The sequence below is a fragment of the Neoarius graeffei genome, chromosome 10 (assembly GCF_027579695.1).
Source record: "Neoarius graeffei isolate fNeoGra1 chromosome 10, fNeoGra1.pri, whole genome shotgun sequence".
NCBI lineage: Eukaryota > Metazoa > Chordata > Actinopteri > Siluriformes > Ariidae > Neoarius > Neoarius graeffei.
Genome location: NC_083578.1, coordinates 92,116,557 through 92,139,939, shown reverse-complemented (window position 1 = coordinate 92,139,939; position 23,383 = coordinate 92,116,557). Strand labels below are relative to the sequence as shown.

The 23,383-nt window shown below is 39.4% G+C and overlaps 1 protein-coding gene across 2 annotated transcripts in view; it reads left to right on the top strand.

Annotated features, from left to right (window-relative positions):
* The window catches only part of jak3 (Janus kinase 3 (a protein tyrosine kinase, leukocyte)), a 50,720-nt gene that overhangs the window by 5,366 nt on the left and 21,971 nt on the right, over positions 1-23,383 (top strand). The window contains exons 2-10 of one of the 2 annotated variants that reach the window (XM_060932645.1): positions 4,704-4,741; positions 14,538-14,732; positions 15,242-15,359; positions 17,237-17,354; positions 17,554-17,699; positions 17,820-18,084; positions 21,837-21,950; positions 22,399-22,556; positions 22,659-22,770. In XM_060932645.1, coding sequence (XP_060788628.1) covers positions 4,711-4,741; positions 14,538-14,732; positions 15,242-15,359; positions 17,237-17,354; positions 17,554-17,699; positions 17,820-18,084; positions 21,837-21,950; positions 22,399-22,556; positions 22,659-22,770 — 1,257 coding nt within the window. In that variant the 5' untranslated portion in view covers positions 4,704-4,710. The remainder of the gene's footprint in view (positions 1-4,703; positions 4,742-14,537; positions 14,733-15,241; positions 15,360-17,236; positions 17,355-17,553; positions 17,700-17,819; positions 18,085-21,836; positions 21,951-22,398; positions 22,557-22,658; positions 22,771-23,383) is intronic. The other variant, XM_060932646.1, reaches the window with a different exon arrangement.

Sequence of the window (23,383 nt, the reverse complement as noted above, 5' to 3'; positions counted from 1 at the left end):
AAGAATCGACCCCTGGGGGACACCACAGGTCAAGGACATTGATGTTGAGGTACAATTTCCCATGGTAACAAAGAAGCTTCTATCTTTTAAGTATGATTTTAACCAATTGATAACTTTACCAGTCAACCCAACCCAGTGTTCAAGTCGATATAGCAGTATGTTGTGATCAACAGTATCAAAAGCTGCACTGAGGTCCAGTAACACCAGGACTGATGTTTTGCCTGCATCAGTATTAAGACGTATGTCATTTATAACTTTAATCAGCGCTGTTTCAGTGCTATGATTGGCACGAAATCTGGACTGAAAGTTATCAAAACAGCTGTTTGATATCAAGAAGGCAGTTAATTGATTGAAGACAATTTTTTCAAGGATTTTCCCGATGAATGGTAGATTTGATATTGGCCTGTAGTTGTTCAATACTGAAGCATCCAGATTATTCTTTTTAAGTAGGGGCTTTACAACGGCTTTTTTCAGGAACAAAGGAACAATGCCAGTCTCTAAGGATGCATTTATGATCTGAAAAAATAGGGTAGACCTATTTTTCGAGGCTACATACATTATATGAGTATGAAGAACTTCAAATGTATTAAATTTATAACCAGGTTTTTGTGTTACACCTAGATAATCATTATAAATAACCGCAACGCCTCCTCCTCTGCCAGTTTGACAAGGCTGGTGTATATAACTGTATCCAGGAGGACTCGCTTCATTTAATGCTACAGTATACAGTATATATTCATTTGGCTTAATCTTTGAGAAACTGAGCCCCACCTTTAGATCAAAGGTGCTGGTAGCAGCTGTACAGTCAGTATGATCTAATTTTATATTGATTAGGTTACTGGAACAAACTCTCTGAATATTTCTACCTTTTTGTTGAGCTTGGGGAACAGACACAGTCTCGATGTAGTGGACCCTGAGTAACGACTCTGTGCAACTAGCAGACAGTCGGTTTAGCCTGTTCATCTGCTCCCTGGCCTTGGCTCTGGATTGTCAGAAATTAACTAGGCCTGTTCTGAGACTATGACCTATGCTGCAGGAAATGAGAGCAGCACCTTCCTGAGTGGGATGGATACCGTCCCGCCCTAACAGGCCAGCAGTGCCCTCAAAATTAGCCCAATTATCTATAAAGCCCACACTGTTTTCAGAGCACCACCTGGACAACCAGCAGTTCAGTGACCATAACCTGCTGTAAGCTACATCGCCATGCCGCATTGGGATGGGGCCAGAGCATACTACAGCATCGGACATCGCCTTCGCTAATTTAAACACCTCTACACTGTAAAAAAAAAATCTGTTGTTTTTACGGAAAAACACTGGCAGCTGTGGTTGCCAGAATAATCCTGTTAAAAATACAGTGAAATGTAAACAACATTACAGAATAACTTGTACATTTCACTGGGATTCCATGTACAATTAATGATAACTAAATGTAAATTTTACAGGTATTCAATGTACAATAATCAGTACATAACTCTTAATTTTACAGATATTCATTGTACAATAAACAATGATTCAAAATGGTTACAAGCAATGATCTACTAGACATATTTTCAGGGGGGGGGGCTTTTTTCACCTTTATTGGATAGGACAGTGTAGAGACAGGAAATGAGCTGGAGAGAGATCAGGAAATGACCTTGGGTCAGAATCGAACCCAGGTCCCTGGATTCATGGTATGGTGCCTTAGTCAACTGAGCCACAATGGTGGCAGCTTTTTAATTTTTTTAACAGGGCAATGATGTAATTTTAACTATCACATTCTGTTTTAGTATTACAGTTTGTCTGTGTTTAAACTACAACAATTTGTAAATTCTACAAAAAAATATGATCAATTCAACATATTCTTACTGTTAAATTAACAGTGGTATTTGGTTAGGAGTTTTACAGTATATTGATGTAAATTACACACTGCTTCATTGTTTTTGTATTTATAGTTTTTTTATGTCATGATTTTACATAAATTCACTGTTAATTCTACGGACATTTTTTACAGTGTACAAAGTTACTCTTAGTAACCTCAGACTGATGAAGGCATATATCATTAGCTCCTGCATGGATAACTATCTTTGAGAACCTGTGCTTGCCTAGGACCCTAAGATTACTTGCTATGTCCGGCACCCTGGCTCCCGGTATACACCTGACTAAAGCTGCTGGTGCCCCTAAAGGCTGAGCTAATTTCACGTGCCGTATGATAGAGTCCCCTATAACCAGAGCTCTTTCAGGTTTATCAGCAGGTGCATCACTAAGGAGAGCAAACCTGTTCGACACGTGACGCGGAGAGGAGTGGCGCTCCCGTGGGCGAGCCTCAGCGGTAGCTTTGGCTCTATGCTTATGCCGCCGAGTCGTCACCCATTCGCCCCACTGTAAGGGCTCTAATGCTGGAGTTGGGGGATTACTAACTCCACCTCAGGCATCCAGACTTTCCCCTACACAAACTACACTGTTCTCATTCTCACTGACCTTCTCTAAAGCCTGGATATGCACTTCTAACACTATAATCTTCTCCATCAGAGAGCTAACTAATCTGCACTCATCACAAATAAAGCTATCGCTAGTGATGGAAGAAGAATGACTAAGCATCCTGCACTCAACGCACTGAACAGGCTGAAGGTGTGCCATGATGAAAGGATTCACATACCTTAATCGAAGATCTGTTGATATTAAAGCAGATCCAATGTGGATGGCCTCTGCTTATCATCTTTACACAGGAGGAGAAAAAAGCTTCCAGTCTCGGCGTTCTTCCAAAAAAAGAGAGAGGAAAAAACCAGAAAAAGGAAAGTGAAAGTGGAAAGTACAAAAAGTGACAGTACAATAAAAATGAAGAGGACACTGGAAAATTATTTGTAGAAAATTTTTTTAAAAGATTAGTAATTAACGGCAACACTCGTGGAAAAAAAAGACTCGTTGCAAACAACTCGGGAACCAGGAAGTGCGTAGCACAGAATGTACATGCGCAACCCAATCACCAATCACCAAGGATTCACAAAGGAAGCTTCAGGCAGCGAAGCTCGTGTTGATTTGGACAGATGCTTCAGATCATTGTCCTGCTGGAAGATCTAATGATGACCCAGTTTTAGTTTCCTGTCAGAGGAGCTGGATTCTGATTTAAAATGTCCTGGTGTTACATGGAGTCCATGATGCCACGGACCCTAACAAGGTTTCCAGGCCTTTGGAGGAAAAACAGCCCCAAAACATCACAGAACCTCCACCATATTTTACAGTTGGGATCGGGTTATGTTCATTATAGCCATCCTTCTGTTTACTCCAAACCCACTGCAAGTGTTTATCGACAAAAAGCTCCGTTTTTGTTCCATCAGACCAGAGAACACGGTTCCAGTCAAAGTTGTCATAGCGTTTCACAAACTTCAGGTTCTTATGTTTGGGGTTAACTGACAGAAAAGGCTTTTTTTCTGGAACCTTACAAATAATCTGTTGGTATGGAGGTGGAGTCTGATGGGGTTTTGGAGACTCGGAAACTCCAAGATTTGACTTTTTCTTGTAATTCACCAACAGTGACCCTTGGGGATTTTTGACCTCTCTTACCCTCCTCACTGTCCGTGGGGTAAAATAAACTCGGCTCCTCTTCCAGGTGAGTGTGGAACAGTTCCAGTTGGTGTCCACTTTTTTATTTTTGTCCTAACAGTAGAAATGGACATTTTCAGGTGAGGAGATTTTTTTTTATCCCCATTTCCTGACTTATGAAGGTCAACACCCTTCTCCCTCAGTGGGTTTGTGTGTCTCTGATCGTTCCCATGGTGATGTTGAGGGAATTTGGCCTCTGTGTCGCCTCATATTTGTTCCCCAGTTCATCAGGAAGTCATGGATTACAGCTTGAAAGTTCCTACACACTCCAACCAACTCACACATGGGCAATTTAAATGGAAACATGTTTCAGGTACAGTGTGTTCACTATCATTTCCAGGGGGGTCAATAATAGTGGCACATGTGTTTTTGTTGAAAATAATTATTTCTTGATGAGGGATTTGTTTCTCTCTGAATAAATTTATTTCAATTAAAAGGTAGGATTTTTCTCATGTTTTCAGTGTGAGATGAAGCGACTTCAGCAAAAGGTAGATTTTTTCTCACACTTTTTACTCATCTTCAAAAGGGGTGCCAATAATTGTGGAGGACACTGTACAGTTATACACAGATGTATAAAATAACACATATTAAAATCATATCAGTGTAAACACGACTCATTTACACAACACAGTTACATATTTATATATATATTTTATAACACAGTTGATTTCATATTGTACAGCACGGTGGTGTAGTGGTTAGCGCTGTCGCCTCACAGCAAGAAGGTCCGGGTTCAAGCCCCGTGGCCGGCGAGGGCCTTTCTGTGCGGAGTTTGCATGTTGTCCGCGTGGGTTTCCTCCGGGTGCTCCGGTTTCCCCCACAGTCCAAAGACATGCAGGTTAGGTTAACTGGTGACTCTAAGTTGAGCGTAGGTGTGAATGTGAGTGTGAATGGTTGTCTATGTGTCAGCCCTGTGATGACCTGGCGACTTGTCCAGGGTGAACCCCGCCTTTCGCCCGTAGTCAGCTGGGATAGGATCTAGCTTGCCCAAGACCCTGCACAGGATAAGCGGTTATGGATAATGGATGGATGGATGATTTCATATCAGAGATATTTGAGCATAATTTTTTATTTCATTTAGTTTATACACTCTCATAAAATAAAGTATATTATTGTCTCTTTAGGGGTACGATGGCTTTTCGCTGGGGCAGAACCCTGTCAGGTATTTATTTGTACAGTACCCTTTATATACTGCTTGGGAACATATGTGTACGTGTTTGGCCCTAAAAAGGAACACATACTTACCGTGAGGTCCAATAAGGAGCTGTAGGGGGACATTAGTGTAGACTGTACCCTGGGGAACAGAAATAGACTCCTACTGTACTGCTGTTCCTAACAGTGTATCACGTTCTATTTTCTCGATATGTCTTACAGATAGATAAAATAAGCTAAACGAAAAAATATGATTTGTTTCATTTACATGCACATGATATATGGGTTTGTCCATTATGTAATGTTTAATTCAAACAAAATTCTTATTTTTTATTCAGCGAAGCTGTAAATGTTTAAACTTTACATTAATGTTCAGTTATGATGCATGAGATTCCATTATATTATACATTACATTACGTATTATTAGAAATATTCCTTAAACATGTGAAAGTAATGCTACATAAACAACAAAAACATAAGATGTTTTGAAATGGATTGTAATTTTAGACAATTTGAAGTAAATGGTGAAGTAAAGGTTAGAGAAGCAACTTTGGAACCAAAAGGTTGCCGGTTTCATTCCCTTGACCAGCAGGAATGGCTGAAGTGCCCTTGAGCAAGGAACCTAACCCCCTACTGCCCCCCAGGCTGCTCTGGGTGTGTTGGATGCTGCTGTAGATCAGAGCATCTGCTAAACACCTGTAATGAAATTTTATAATTTTGTCACACTAATGCTAATGTTGCTCGCAAAGAATTACAACAAAAGCCACCAGTTAGCATTGTGAAAATTATATAATAATAATAATAATAATAATAGGCAGTATGGTGGTGTAGTGGTCAGCACTGTCACCTCACAGCAAGAAGGTCCTGGGTTCGAGCCCCGTGGCCGGCGAGGGCCTTTCTGTGCGGAGTTTGCATGTTCTCCCCGTGTCTGCGTGGGTTTCCTCCGGGTGTTCCGGTTTCCCCCACAGTCCAAAGACATGCAGGTTAGGTTAACTGGTGACTCTAAATTGAGCGTAGGTGTGAATGTGAGTGTGAATGGTTGTCTGTGTCTATGTGTCAGCCCTGTGATGACCTGGCGACTTGTCCAGGGTGAACCCCGCCTTTCGCCCGTAGTCAGCTGGGATAGGCTCCAGCTCGCCTGCGACCCTGTAGAACAGGATAAAGCGGCTACAGATAATGGATGGATGGATAATAATAATAATAATAATAATAGTGCTAATTAACAATTATTTGTCTCAGTTATTATTCACCGATATTCACTGAGTCTGAGGTAGATAAGTGTTTTAGTATAAATAGACAGGTAATTATTTAATAATAATAATAATAATAATAATAATAATAATAATAATAAAAATAGTATTTAAAAAATGTATTTTAAACTTCAAAATCATGTAAGTGTAATAACTCTGCGGTGCAGACTTGTGTCACTGATCTACACTGAGTCACATAAAATCCTTTGTGTTGAAATCGATAAAATGAATCCCAGTCCCACCTTCCCTTTGAGTAGTTTTAGACCAAACCTCAGAGCATCTTTAGTGCTTTTAGGAACAGCATTTTCTTTCATCATCTGTAATTCTTCCTCACTTACGGTGACAAAGCGATTGGACGCCATTTTGCCGAGTCGCTCGAGGGGATTATCGAATAGTCTGATTCTCTCGACCAATCAGAGTGCAGGATTTTCTATAATCACCTGTGTATTTATACTAATAGCGCTTACATCCTGCATGTCTCAAACATATGCTTCATTAAAGAGACACTAATCTGGGCTTCATAACACATTCATAAGCATTATATTTATAAAGATTTATAAACTAACAGTGAATATCGAATCCCATGAGGTGACATTGTGTTTGTTATTTTATGTTGTAGATCACCATGTCTTTACATGAAAGAGAAGGATTTTATGATTAGATTCTTCAAGATTGTTCCTTCAAGTCTGAATGTTTTTTTTCCCTTTTCTTGAAAATGATTCAGAAGTTATTAGTTTATTTTTAGTAACAGCACATTCACCAAACTTTAACAGACCTTCGATAAACTGTTTACTCCAGTCATACTCATTCAGCTGACGTTTTACAATAAGTTTACAGAAGTTGTATGAGGACTTTATGAAGGCATCATGCGCTGAATGTGCTGTTCGTAAAGATGAAATAATGATTAATAGCATCAGAATAAACTGTTTTAAATCAAATTATAATGAACACTGAAGTATTTTCTCGAACAACATAAAAACATTTAAACACATTCACATCACCTGAAAGATTCATGAGGAACACGTTGATTAAAGGTTCAGTAATGAGATATTTATAATATTTACATGTGAAAGTCATACTCAGCTCACTAATTATTAAACCCTGCTTTGTTAATTTAACAGTAAACTTTAGTGGAAAAGTCAGACAGCAACATTCTGTTTTCAGTCACGTCAGCGTTCAGTACTGACTGTAAATTATTTGGAAAATGTTCAGTACATTAATTCTGTTTTCAGTTAAATATAATTTCACTATTGCAAGTAAAATATTTACACATTTCATGTTGTTTGTACTGTTGTGGTGAAGAACGTGATGATTTTCTGTTAATTTTCTCTTCATTCTCTTCTTTACTGTTAATGTTGAGAAATCACACAAGTCTCCAGCGGTGTGAAATCTGTAAATATTTTATCTGTAATAGTGAACTTTAATAATGACGTTCAGCAGTAAGGACTGCACGGCTGTTTGACTGAAAACTGAACAGTGTCTCCGACCTTTACACACTTCTGTACATTTCTCAGGAAGTTAAAACATGCTTCAAATGGTTTAACTTCATTTAAAGTTAAAACATTTGAAGTCATTTAAAGTTAAAATTTTTATACAGGTTTAATTCGATACCTGCAGTGGAGAGAAACGGGTTCGAGAGCCCTGTGTTAAACCTGCAGGTATCTGTAATGGAGAAACACCTTTAATGTGATCAGTGTTGCACAAGTTCACACAAACAATTAATGAAACAATAATTAATTAATAAGTCAATTAATAATAATTATAAATGAAATAATAAAGACAGTAAATAAATAAGGATTAATAAATAATACTACTACTACTACTACTAATAATAATAATAATAATAATTTCCAATTAATTAAACAACAATTAACTAAACAATCACACTTAATCATCAATTAATTAAACAATAATTAATAAATAATTTAATTAATAATGACCATTAATCAAATTATTAAGAAATAATAATTAATTAAATGTATAATAATGATAAAAATTAAATTATTAATAATAAATAAATACAAATTATAAATTACTAATTAGTTAAACAACAATTATTTAAACAGTCACACTTAATTAAACATTAATTAATTAATAATTTAATCAACAATAATTATAAATAAATAAATACTATTTATTTATTAATATTTAGTCATTCAAATTCTGTAAAGCTGCTTTGCGACAATGTATTGTTAAAAGCACTATAGAAATGAACTTGACTTAATACTTTATTTAATTTAATAATAATAATAAATGGCAATCATTCATACTAATTAGTTAAACAACAATTAATTAAACAAATTCCCAACTTGCAATCAATAAAAGTAAATCAATGGATCTGATGAGAGCGAGGTCAGAGTTCAGTTCACACTCATTAATATGAATTTGTTCATGCTCACGTTCATTACTTCTGGATTTCCTTAACAAGCTGCTCTGAATCCAGAGTGAAATTTCTGATCAGCAGTTAAACGATCAAATTTCACCTCCCATTAGAAAACTCTTGGAGTTTACTTTACTGATAGACGTAAATCAGTCATGTCCCGACCAGCGGATCAGAACCCATCGCTGTAGAATACAACGCTGATCAGGGGAGGAACGTGTGAGAACATTGGGATGGTCCTGAGACATCGTAACACATCATATTTCATATCACAGAATGAAAGTGACATGTTTGCCTGTTATTCCTCCTTCTGCTGTGTGAGTGTGGTTCGCTCTTTCCTGAGTAAGCGATGTTCACGTTCACATTCATTATCTGCAAACTGTTTCATTCAGTTCACCCAAAACATCAGTACATTCAATAAACAGCACTCTTTCAGTGCGTTCACACACAGCACTGCCTGTCAGATGAAGTGAAAAACAAACAGAACATTTTAGAGGGAAGAAAGAAAAAAGTACAGTAACCTGGTTGCATAAGTAAACACACCCCTTAACTAACACTGTGTTAAAGCAGCGTTTGTTTGTAATTCAGCGCTCAGTGTTGTGTGTGTACGAGTCTCTGGACTTCACGTCTCCATTCAGTGATTTGATTCCACTCTCTCCGATATGGAGCGGATCTCCTGCACACAACCCTCTTCAGGTCGTTCCACAGGGTTTCAGTAGGCTTTAGATCTTACCTCTGATTGGACTGTTCCAAAACGCTGATCTTCTTCTTCTGAAGCTGTTCCTTCATTAATTTGGATTTGTGCTTTGGGTCATTATCGTGCTGGAAGGTGAAACTGTTCTTCATCTTCAGCTGTCTAACAGACGCCTTCAGGGTTCATGTTAAAGCAGACTGATATTTGGAGATGATTCCCTCTGCCCTGACTCGAGCCCCAGTCCCAGCTGAAGAGACGCAGAACCAGAACATGATGCTGCCACCACCATGCTTCATCATGGCGATGGGGTTTCTGGGTGATGAGCCGTCTCCTTTATGTGCCAAACATCTCTTTTAGAATTAAAGTTCTACTGTGGTCTCTTCAGATCATACCAGATTTTGCTGCATGCTTTGAGGTGATGGGATCTCATGCAGGGAGTGAGCAGAGCTCTCCAGATGTTCCTGCAGCATCTTTAATGTTGCTGTCGGTTCCTCAGCAGCCTCCCTGAGAAGATTTCTTTTTTGGTCAGTTTTGGAGGGACGTCCTGTGCTTGGTGACATCACTGTGGTGCTCTGTTTTCTCCACTTGATGATGATGATGATGATGGCCTTCATGGTGTTCCATGGTACATCTGATGTTTGGGAAATTCTTCCAGATGAAACCAAGAAGACGTAAAGAAGCTCATAGAGAAGCAGCTGATCTTTATTTGGGGTTCCTCAGAATCACTTCAGTGATGACGAGTGTGTGATCGTTACTTTCCAACACGAATGCGAATGTGATCGGTTCATTCTGAGCACAGTCACATGACCCATTGTAGAAGGGTGTGTAAACTTATATGACCAGGTTATTAATCTTTTTTCTGAAAATATTAGTTTTTCATTGGAATGTTTTCACTTGCTCTGTCAAGTAAACCAACCTGCAACTTTAACCAGAGTGTGTAGACTTTTTATATCCACTGCAAATACAGTATTTAACAGTTATTCCCTGAAATCGAGTCGTACATGAGCTGATAGCTGATGAGGCACGTAGCACCAAGTTGTCTATAGAGATCTTGCAGTCACGTGACCGGAAAGTACACAGACGCCATCTTGTCGGTAAAAAACACAGCTGAATACTGCTGCACTCGTGTACAGAATGGATCAATTTCAACTGACGGACTACACGGCTCATTTTTCTAATGAACAGATAACTATGATATATGTCTAAAATAAACGATCTACAGATTAGTGACCCTTATGGCTTACTGGACGGAGTTTTCACGACCGTGTCAGTGGATTTTGAACTGCCAGCGGAATACCCAGACGTGTATAATTACCTCATTAACTTTCCCTCGCTGTTCAGTGGTGAAGCACTGCGTGCTTATAAATCTCTGGACAGTTATCTTTACAGAAATTCAGGATTTGTCAGTGACTCAGATGTGGCATCTTGTAAACAAGAAAATAATCCTCATTGGACGGGTAAGTCACTTAAGTATTACTAGTACTGCACTGACCAGCCGATTATAGAATAGAATAGAATAAGGTAATTCCAGCTGTAATTCCAAATCGTCCGTCTTGTTTACCATGGATCTGGCGTTGGAGAGGTAGAGGCTTGGCAGTGGAGGTTTGAGTGGCTGTTTTCTGAGCTTAGTCAACAGGCCGGCTCTACAGCCTCGCTTTTGCTTCCGCTCCCGGCACCGCCTCCTTCGCTTTGCTTCGATAACAATCCACGGAGACCCTGCTGGTCTCGCTATCTCGTCCGGAATGTTTTTTTTTTTCTCGTCCGGAATGTTGTGCATGCGATGGAAATCGCTACAAACCGTCATTTTCTGCTGGAAACCAATGTCCAGTAAGTCCATACGGTTGTAGTGGATATTGAAGTCTGGTACAGACGAACAACACGCAAAAATAGACACAAAAAACATAAAAACTGTGCACAGGTAGGGAGAGCTTGTAGCCGCAGCCGTTGTAGTAGAATTGTATATAGTAGGGTTTTCCAGAAGAAAAGGTAGAAGTAGAAGCAGAAGCAGAAGTAGAAGGCGGAAATATGGCATTTGACCGACAAGATGGCATCTGTCACAATCTGGATCGGCTGTGACATCACATGCAAGTGCTCCATAATCCATGTATGACGAGGTTGAGTGGAATAACTGTTTTATTCTATCCACATTCACTGGTTTTTGAGAAACAGAGCATTTTTCTTTTTCGAAAATTCAATAAATAAAAACTTTATACAAAACGTCCGACAAAATCATTTCCACTTAGAATGTAAACAAACCAGCGAAATGACAGGAGCAATTTGTGAAAAATGCCATAATAATAATTCTTGAAAAATTAAAAAGTATTGGATGGTTCCTACCATCAAATACTTTTATTCCATATTTTGTTGCCTTTTTTTGTATTTTTTGGGGTTTTGTTTTCGAGTAGAGTTTTTATTTCATACTCGGTTGGTTCAGCAACACACTCCACCATTTTGTTTTTCTCTACTCAGGGTATATGAGCTGATATCCTAGTAGTAGAGTAGCCAATCAGAGTGCACAATTGCTCATATCCAGTGAATGTGGAGAAAATAATCATACATACTATTAAAAAGTTATCTAACATTTATACAATAATGATTTACTCACTGATCATTAAATGATTATTAATCTTTAACTAATAAACTACTCATTACATTGTTATAATTAATTTATAGCGCTTACGGATGTGTTATGAAGGTTCAGTGTCGGTGACTTTTAACCAAAGTGTCACTGCATGTTTTATGAGTTATACATTACATATATTATATTAGTTACATGTTTAGAAAATGTAAAAGTCCTGTATGTTTCTGTTTTTGTACTTTGATGCAGTGTTGAAGTGATGCGATGACGTCATGGTAAAATTACTTCCTTTATCTTGAGGTACATTTGTAAAGAGCAAAAACAACATGGATTTAATAAACGCTTTACTATGATTTATACCTTTTATTTTGAATCAGATGTTTTGTGAGACTCAGTGGGAAGGGAAACGCCCCGTTTAATCCCACAGAAATTCCATAAAGAGTCGCGACTCGCGAGCAGGAGGAGACAGTGACACGCCAGAACACGGCACGGTAACTGTAGGAGTGTGAAAGATAAAGAGGAACGATGATGGGTTTAACTCTCACACACAGAATTACTGAGGGGATAAACCACATGTTTCAGTACATCAGTGATAAACCCCGCCCTTTACACACACACACGCACACACACACATCTTGGAGGACGCTCTGGACTCTTACAGTAATGCTTTCATGGCTGAGGACTACAGTTGACTTGCTAACTTTAGGACTGCAGTTGTCATGAACAGTTTTGCACTCAAGTTTCCATCAGTGAAGAGTTTATAACATCAATGAAACTGACTTCATGTTAAAACTGTTAATGTTATAGTCAGGCTGTCTGTTGTTGCCCAAATGAGGATGGGTTCCCTTTTGAGTCTGGTTCCTCTCGAGGTTTCTTCCTCATGTCGTCTGAGGGAGTTTTTCCTTGCCACCGTCGCCACAGGCTTCATCATTGGGGATAGATTAGGGATAAAATTAGCTCATGTTTTAAGTCGTTCAAATTCTGTAAAGTTCCTTTGTGACAATGTTTATTGTTAAAAACGCTATACAAATAAACTTGACTTGACTTGATATTTGTTTGTGATGTTGTGTTTCTATTTTGTTCTCATGCTATAATTTTCATTTTTAATCTCCGAGAGTCTTTGATCTCAGCTGAATTTAAACTGAAACTGAGCCACATGGCCGAGAACCAGAAACATCTGGAAAACATCTTTTCTTTCTTTACAAAACACACAAGCTGTTGTGCTAATTTTTTTTTTACAAAGACAATAGACAGTGTAAATTAAATCCTTCAGTGATTTATATATGTACACTGGACCAGTCAAAAGTTTGTACACCCCTACTCATTCATAGGTTTTTCTGTATTTTGACAGTTTTCTATACTGCAGAATAATACTGAAGACTCAAAGTATCTCACAATGCACTGTGAAAAGTCATGAACAACCGATGGGCACTAACCAAGCCATATATCCCATCATACACTGCAGTCATGCTGAAAGAAAAAAAAGTGTGTTGGGATGAACAGATGGAGGAAGAAACACATTATAAACGGACATTCGAGTCCAATTAAAAATAGTAAAAGAATAGAAAATAAGCTAAAATAGAATAAAACAGATCAAATACAAGAATAAAAGTTCCAGTGCAGAGTGAGGAATTAATCAAAAGCCTCAAATGTGATTTAATAAAAAGCAGCAGTGAAGAAAGAAAGAAAGGATTCAGTTTTGATGTAAAAGAAGTGAAAGCTGCAGCAGACATAAAGTACTGTGTATTGATGAATGTGGGAAATACACTCAGTATAATATGGATTTATCACAGAAACACATGCAGGGATTTATTATTTTGAGTGAAAACCCACCAGCTGACTGATCGGTACATTTTAATTGTGTGACAGTAATGATGTAAATACCAGTGGAGTAGTGTCCCAAAGTGCTTTTACATCTTACCAATGAGCTCACTGTATAGTCCTCTAGATAGAATTCCCTAGATAGTGAGTAGGGAGTAGTGAACGAGTGAGGGATTTCAGACACAGCTGAAACTCTGAAACAACATCTGGAACACACTCTGAACTGTGACAAACAAAAATGGTTTTAAAAAATCATATTTTAGATTCTTCAAAGTAGCCACCGTTTATCCCCCTTTTCCCTTTTCCTCCTTTTTTCCTTCTTCCCCTCCTTTTTTTTCTTTTAAAAGGTCATACTAATTTCGAGACACTGGTTTGTAGTGTGTGTGTGTGTGTGTGAGATTACCTCAGATAACAATTTCGACACCCTCTCACAGCCTGACTGAGCATTTTACAGATTTTTCAGCTCTTATTTTCAATTTTTGACATCTCCAATATTTTTGGCCCCATATTAATCACAGTCAGGGTTCTGTAAAGAAATAATAAAAGAAATAACTTCACTATTAGAAAAAAATATTAAACTGTACAAAAGGTACAGAGACTCGTCTCTGAGGTCCATCTGAATTCGTAGCTTTAATCACAGGAACATTATTAAGAAAGTGTTATATGTGTTATAAAATCCTCAGTGTCATTCTGTTACAGTAAAATAATCAAGACCAGGGTGGTGTGTGATAAAGTGAAGCGACCACCATGATAAAGTTGATTATTTTTCTGCAACAGCATGCCCCCAGGAGTGTTATTTATTATTCATTAAAGAACAACAGTTCATACTTTTTATCTGTTTAGAGTTACATTTCTCACTTTGTAAAACCAGTCAAGAGTTTGTTCGTGTTGTGTTACGTTACAGCAGATATAAACACACACTCCCTCAACAGCATCAATCAAACGTTCACAAATTAGCATCAGAGAGTAACTTAAAGTGTTATGCTAACCTAATGCTAAGGGCTAAAAAGACACTGGGGATATTATTTTGGTAAAAATTAAAAAGTTAAAGTTTGTGTGTGTGTGTGTGTGTGTGTGACACAGTCATGGACATGAGCGAAGAGGAAATGAGGCCACTGATGACGTGCGAGTGCTCGGGAAGTCACAAGTCGAGCTGCGACTCCTTCATGACCGTGCACTTGTACTACAGCACGACGTCAAAAAGCGAGAGCACGCTCTCCATCCCTGCAGGACACGTGACGGCCGAGAGCATCTGCGTACTCGCAGCAAAAAACTGCGGTAACACACACACACACAGTATACATACAGTGATCTGACATCACAGCCAAAGATTGTTTTCATTTTTTGTGAGTTAGCAAACACTAATTTAGCCCCAAACCCTCAGTGAGATATGCTCTCATCCTATCAAACTTCTTCCTGATGGATTAACTGTTCTGGGTTGTTTGGATAGTCATCTGGGCGGGGCTGAGCTTCATTAGTATTACTTTCTTGCTTCTCTCAAACTTTAATGAGGTCACAGAGAAACTGTCGGCTCTCACACACTGGAGCGAATACACACAATCATGACAGCATGGATGCAGTTCGCTGCTCAGCTAGTGAGATCATTAAACATGTCATAAGTCTCATGTTAGTATGAAGCTGTCTGTTGCATTAAGGTAGCAGAGCTAGCACTCATCTAGTCTCCACTCATCTTTTAATTTCACTTCTTCCACCTCACATGGTGATAGAGTTATATTAGTGTGTGTGTGTGTGTGTGTGTGTGTGTGTGTGTGTGTGTGTGTGTGCAGGGATACTCCCTGTGTTCCAGAGTTTATTCGCTCTGGCATCAGAAGATCTGTCATTCTGGTATCCACCAACACACATGTTTAAGAGTGACGAGAGTGTAACTGTGCACTACAGAGTACGGTGAGTGTACACACACACACACACACACACACACACACACACACACACACACACACACACACACACACACACAAATATATGTTTGGCATGCTTGGTATAGGCGGTTCTGATTGCTCCTTGTTTTGGTTCGTTAAATCCTTGAGATTTGTCCTTTTGCACATTCTGCTCTCTGCTTAATGACGGTTACTTTGACCAGAAACATCTTTCTTCTTTTCATCAGACTCTGTTCCTGATGAGTGATGTAATGGTACATAATGTCTCTCTTCTTTCATGCAGTAGTATCGTCTAAACCAGTGATGTAATGCTTCATCACCTGTTTATGTTATACAACCCCAATTCCAAAAATGTTGGGATGCTGTGTAAAACATAAATAAAAACAGAATGCAGTGATTTGCAAATCTCATAAACCCATATATATTTTCACAATAGAACAAAGACAACATATCAAATGTTTAAACTGAGACATTTTACTATTACATGAAAAATATTAGCTCAATTTGAATTTGATGGCAGAAACACGTCTCAGAAAAGTTGGGACGAGGGCAACAAACAGCTGGAAAAGTAAGTGGTACTAAAAATAAACAGCTGGAGGAACATGTTGCAACACATCTGGTTAATTGGCAACAGGTCATTAGCATGATTGGGTATAAAAAGAGCATCCCAGAGAGGCGGAGTCTCTCAGAAGTAAAGATGGGCAGAGTTTCACCAATCTGTGAAAAACTGCATCAACAAATTGTGGAACAACTTCACAATAACGTTCCTCTATGTAAAATTGCAAAGACTTTGAATATTTCATCATCTAAAGTACATAATATAATCAAAAGATTCCAAGAATCTAGAGAAATCTCTGTGTGCAAGGGACAAGGCCGAAAATCTTCAGGCCTTGATCTTCAGGCCCTCAGGCGACACTACATTAAAAACAGGCATGATTCTGTAATGGAAATCACTGCATGGGCTCAGGAACACTTCAGAAATCATGCAAAGAAGAAGACACCATATGTGAACATGATCCAGAAACGCTGCCGTCTTCTCTGGGACAGGGCTCATTTAAAATGGACTGAGGTGAAGTGGAAAACTGTTCTGTGGTCAGATGAATGGAAATTTGAAATTCTATTTGGAAACCATGGACACCATGTCCTCTAGACTAAAGAGGAGAGAGACCATCTGTCTTGTTATCAGTGCACAGCTCAAAAGCTAGCATCTCTGGTGGTATGGGAGTGCACTAGTGCCAATGGCATGGGCAGTTTGCACATCTGGAAAGGCTCCATCAATGCTGAAAGGTATATACAGGTTTAAGAGCAACATATGCTCCCATCCAGACAACGTCTTTTTCCGGGAAGGCCTTGCATATTTCATCAAGACAGTGCTAAACTGCAGAGAACATCTACTGTATTAACACAGCATGGCTTCATAGTAGAAGAGTACGGGTGCTAAACTGGCCTGCCTACAGTCCAGACCGTTCACCAATTGAAAACATTTGGCACATCATGAAACGAAAAATATGAAAAAGACGACCCAGGACTGTTGAGCAGCTAGAATCCTATAATCAGGCAAGAATGGGACAACATTCCTCTCCCAAAACTCCAGCAACTCATCTCTTCAGTTCCCAGACATTTACAAACTGTTGTTAAAAGAAGAAGTGCTACACAGTGCTAAACGTGGCCCTGTCTCAAATTTTTTTGAGACATGTTCCTGCCATCAAATTAAAAATTGCCTTATTTTTTCTTAATTTTTTGATAAATTTTTTTTTAATTTTTAATTTTTTTCTTGACTGTGATTGATACACTGTCTGTAATAAGCATGTTATTGCGCTGTAATTCTAGAAATTTACAATAATTATGGAAAAGTGATGTGTGTGTGTGTGTGTGTGTGTGCAGGTTCTTCTTCTCAGGATGGTTTGGTCAGGGTTCCAGAGCAACATATCGTTACAGTCTGAGCTCTGGGAGGATCTGCGCTGTGCTGGATTACAGCGTCATTGACTATCTCTTCGCTCAGGTATCACACACACACACACACACACACACACACACACACACACACACACACACACACCCCGATAAAAGAAAGGCTGGTGAGGGGACGATTGATAAAAGTAACTCGGCTTCACGCACCATGTGTTTGAGGTTTGCTCATGTTGGTATTTGAGTCTGTACATCATTAACCTGACCCTGACGCAGCTGTGTTTGTGTTCCAGTCCCGCAGTGATTTCGTCTCAAGCTCTGGAGGGGTGTGCCCTTCAGTCAGTGCCATTCAGGAGTGTTTAGGTTTGGCTGTGCTGGATCTCTGGAGACAGGCCAAGGAGAAGAACCACAGTGTGAAGGAAGTGTGTAAGACCATCAGGTACTCACAGAGTGAATCAGTGCTCATTTGGAAGTTTTCTGATAATGTATGACTCTCTGTGAACTCAGACACATTCTTTAATAAAATATATAATTATAGTAAATTATCTTCACCTGCCAGCTACAAGTCGTGCCTGCCTGAGACACACCGAGAAGAAATTCAGCGAATGACCCGGCTAGCACGCTATCAGATCCGTAAGAACCTGAAACACTTCCTAAAGAAATTGGGTCGCTGCTCAGCTGGAGAGCGAAGCCTGAAGCTCAAGTACCTGATGGAGCTGAGTGCAGTGGAACCCAACTACGGCTCTGAGTGCTTCATCACTTCCTGCTGCAGTGTGAGAATCTCCGGAGAAGGCGGGATCAAGACATGCTCCTCAGATGGCCAGGTAACAACAACCTCATCATCAGGAACACATCTGTATCTCACCTTTACCACACCTGTATCTCATCTTTACCACATCTGCATCTCACATTTATCACATCTGTATCCGACCTTTACCACATCTGTATCTGACCTTTACCACATCTGTATCTCATCTTTACTACATCTGCATCTGACCTTTACCACAACTGTATCTCACCTTTACCACATCTGTATCTCACCTTTATCACATCTGCATCTGACCTTTACCACATCTGTGTCCGACCTTTACCACATCTGTATCTGACCTTTACCACATCTGTATCTCATCTTTACTACATCTGCATCTGACCTTTACCACAACTGTATCTCACCTTTACTACATCTGTATCTCATCTTTACCACATCTGCATCTGGCCATTACCACATCTGTATCTGACCTTTACCACATCTGTATCTCATCTTTACCACATCTGCATCTGACCTTTACCACATCTGCATTTCATCTTTACCACATCTGTATCTCATCTTTACCACATCTACATCTCACATTTATCACATCTGTATCCGACCTTTACCACATCTGTATCTGACCTTTACCACATCTGTATCTCATCTTTACTACATCTGCATCTGACCTTTACCACAACTGTATCTCACCTTTACCACATCTGTATCTCACCTTTACCACATCTGCATCTGACCTTTACCACATCTGTATCTGACTTTTATCACATCTGCATCTGACCTTTACCACACCTGTATCTCACCTTTACCACATCTGTATCTCATCTTTACCAGATCTGCATCTGACCATTACCACATCTGTATCTCATCTTTACCATATCTGCATCTGACCTTTACCACATCTGTATTTCATCTTTACCACATCTGTATCTCATCTTTACCACATCTGTATCTGACCTTTACCACATCTGCATCTGACCTTTACCACATCTGTATCTGACTTTTATCACATCTGCATCTGACCTTTACCACACCTGTATCTCACCTTTACCACATCTGTATCTCATCTTTACCAGATCTGCATCTGACCATTACCACATCTGTATCTCATCTTTACCATATCTGCATCTGACCTTTACCACATCTGTATTTCATCTTTACCACATCTGTATCTCATCTTTACCACATCTGTATCTGACCTTTACCACATCTGTTATCATATCTTTACCACATATGCATCTGATTTTTTACCAAATCTGTATCTGACTTTTATCACATCTGCATCTGACCTTTACCACACCTGTATCTCACCTTTACCACATCTGTATCTCATCTTTACTACATCTGCATCTTACCATTACCACATCTGTATCTGACCTTTACCACATCTGTATCTCATCTTTACCATATCTGCATCTGACCTTTACCACATCTGTATTTCATCTTTACCACATCTCATCTTTACCACATCTGTATCTGACCTTTACCACATCTGTATCTCATCTTTACCATATCTGCATCTCATCTTTACCACATCTGCATCTGACCTTTACTACATCTGCACCTGACTTTTACCACATCTGTATCTCATCTTTACCACATCTGTATCTGACTTTTACCACATCTGCATCTGACTTTTACCACACCTGGATCTCACCCTACCACATCTGTATCTCATCTTTACTACATCTGTATCTGACCTTTACCACATCTGTATCTCATCTTTACTACATCTGCATCTGACCTTTACCACAACTGTATCTCACCTTTACTACATCTGTATCTCATCTTTACCACATCTGCATCTGGCCATTACCACATCTGTATCTGACCTTTACCACATCTGTATCTGACCTTTACCACATCTGTATCTCATCTTTACCACATCTGCATCTGACCTTTACCACATCTGCATCTGACCTTTACCACATCTGTATCTGACCTTTACCACATCTGTATCTCATCTTTACCACATCTGTATCTCACCTTTACCACATCTGTATCTCATCTTTACCACATCTGTCTGACCTTTACCACACCTGTATCTCACCTTACAACATCTGTATCTCATCTTTACTACATCTGTATCTGACCTTTACCACAACTGTATCTCACCTTTACCACATCTGTATCTCACCTTTATCACATCTGCATCTGACCTTTACCACATCTGTGTCCGACCTTTACCACATCTGTATCTGACCTTTACCACATCTGTATCTCATCTTTACTACATCTGCATCTGACCTTTACCACAACTGTATCTCACCTTTACTACATCTGTATCTCATCTTTACCACATCTGCATCTGGCCATTACCACATCTGTATCTGACCTTTACCACATCTGTATCTCATCTTTACCACATCTGCATCTGACCTTTACCACATCTGCATTTCATCTTTACCACATCTGTATCTCATCTTTACCACATCTGTATCTCATCTTTACCACATCTGTATCTGACCTTTACCACATCTGCATCTGACCTTTACCACATCTGTATCTGACTTTTATCACATCTGCATCTGACCTTTACCACACCTGTATCTCACCTTTACCACATCTGTATCTCATCTTTACCAGATCTGCATCTGACCATTACCACATCTGTATCTCATCTTTACCATATCTGCATCTGACCTTTACCACATCTGTATTTCATCTTTACCACATCTGTATCTCATCTTTACCACATCTGTATCTGACCTTTACCACATCTGTTATCATATCTTTACCACATATGCATCTGATTTTTTACCACATCTGTATCTGACTTTTATCACATCTGCATCTGACCTTTACCACACCTGTATCTCACCTTTACCACATCTGTATCTCATCTTTACTACATCTGCATCTTACCATTACCACATCTGTATCTGACCTTTACCACATCTGTATCTCATCTTTACCATATCTGCATCTGACCTTTACCACATCTGTATTTCATCTTTACCACATCTCATCTTTACCACATCTGTATCTGACCTTTACCACATCTGTATCTCATCTTTACCATATCTGCATCTCATCTTTACCACATCTGCATCTGACCTTTACTACATCTGCACCTGACTTTTACCACATCTGTATCTCATCTTTACCACATCTGTATCTGACTTTTACCACATCTGCATCTGACTTTTACCACACCTGGATCTCACCCTACCACATCTGTATCTCATCTTTACTACATCTGTATCTGACCTTTACCACATCTGTATCTCATCTTTACTACATCTGCATCTGACCTTTACCACAACTGTATCTCACCTTTACTACATCTGTATCTCATCTTTACCACATCTGCATCTGGCCATTACCACATCTGTATCTGACCTTTACCACATCTGTATCTGACCTTTACCACATCTGTATCTCATCTTTACCACATCTGCATCTGACCTTTACCACATCTGCATCTGACCTTTACCACATCTGTATCTGACCTTTACCACATCTGTATCTCATCTTTACCACATCTGTATCTCACCTTTACCACATCTGTATCTCATCTTTACCACATCTGTCTGACCTTTACCACACCTGTATCTCACCTTACAACATCTGTATCTCATCTTTACCACATCTGTATCTGACCTTTACCACATCTGTATGACCTTTACCACACCTGTATCTCACCTTTACCACATCTGCATCTCATCTTTACCACACCTGTATCTCACCTTTAGAACATCCGTATCTGACCTTTACCACATCTGTATCTCAGATATTCCAGTTTGAGCAGAAGCAATATTGAGATTTCTCCTGACAAATTATCAACAAATTATTCTTCAATCATCTTAGGAGTGGCAGACATTTTGCGATTTCCCACAAATCAGAGAAATCAACATGAAGCGTCTTCAACTTCCTGCTGAGGGACGTGTGGTGACTCTGACCAGACAGGATGGCAGATGCTTGGTGAGAAGAAATTAATGACTGTTGAGAGTTGCTGTATTATAGCCACATGACCTGTACGCCACTGCTGGTCTATAAAAGGATGTGGATCTACTCTGATTAAAAAAAAATTGATTCATGTTAAATGATTTTCCCCCAAAAAACCTTTGCTACTGTGAGGTGAATTGTTGTAAGCTAAATGTACAATTGGTTGTGGAAATATTCACCCCCTTGAACTTCTCCACTTTCTGTTGTGTTACAATCTGGAACTGCAAGAAGCTTAATTGAGATTTTTATGTCACGAATCTAAAAAAAAAAGTGCAGTATATTCCATAACACCATCTTCACAGGGAAGCATGGTGGTGGTAGCATCTGTAATAATGATCAGAGATTCTAAGAGCAGTATTATAAATACAGTATGTAATTTATGGTTGCAAAAAATAAATGTGCATGTGTTCTTTCTGAAAACCAGAAAGTGGAGTTTGAGGTCCTGGCTGTGGCTCTGTCCTTTGTATCACTCATCGACAATTACTTCAGACTCACCACAGACTCCAGCCACTATTTCTGCTCTGAAGTGGCTCCACCGAGTCTCCTGCAGGACATCGACAGTCACTGCCACGGCCCCATCACGTACGCCAAATATTTACCCACTCAGTGGCACTGCGAAAAAGTATTGTGATAAGGTCTCTGATAAGCATGACGGTAGATTTTTCCACATTTGGTCTACTCCAGGTCAGAGTTTGCAGTGCACAAGCTGAAAAAGGCTGGAGCTAAAAACGGTACTTTCCTTCTTCGGCGCAGCCCCAAGGAGTTTGATAAGTACTTCCTCATGGTCTGCTTACAGGTAACACACTCCATTTACTGTGGCCCTGGGTTCACACTAATGAGTGACAGACTGACAGGCAATCATCATTTTCTTTACATTTTTAAAGACACGGGTCTGCAATTTCAACAACAGGAGCAAGAAACAAGTGACAGTGAGATTTTCTGGAGATTTTCTCAATCCTATGCAAATTTGGAATGACACACTAAGGCGAGAAATCCAAACGATCAGCTGGAAGATCAATTTTATAGTGCATGTGGTCCGGCGCTCCAATTCTCCACTCAAAACTTTAGTTCCTACCTGCAGTTAGTTCCCATTTACTGTTTAACGCACAAAACTGGAAGATATCAGCATGTTTTGATTTTATCCTGTCATTTTAACAAGTGGGGCGGCACGGTGGTGTAGTGGTTAGCACTGTCACCTCACAGCAAGAAGGTTCTGGGTTCGAGCCCCGTGGCCGGCGAGGGCCTTTCTGTGTGGAGTTTGCATGTTCTCCCCGTGTCCGCGTGGGTTTCCTCCGGGTGCTCCGGTTTCCCCCACAGTCCAAAGACATGCAGGTTAGGTTAACTGGTGACTCTAAATTGAGCGTAGGTGTGAATGTGAGTGTGAATGGTTGTCTGTGTCTATGTGTCAG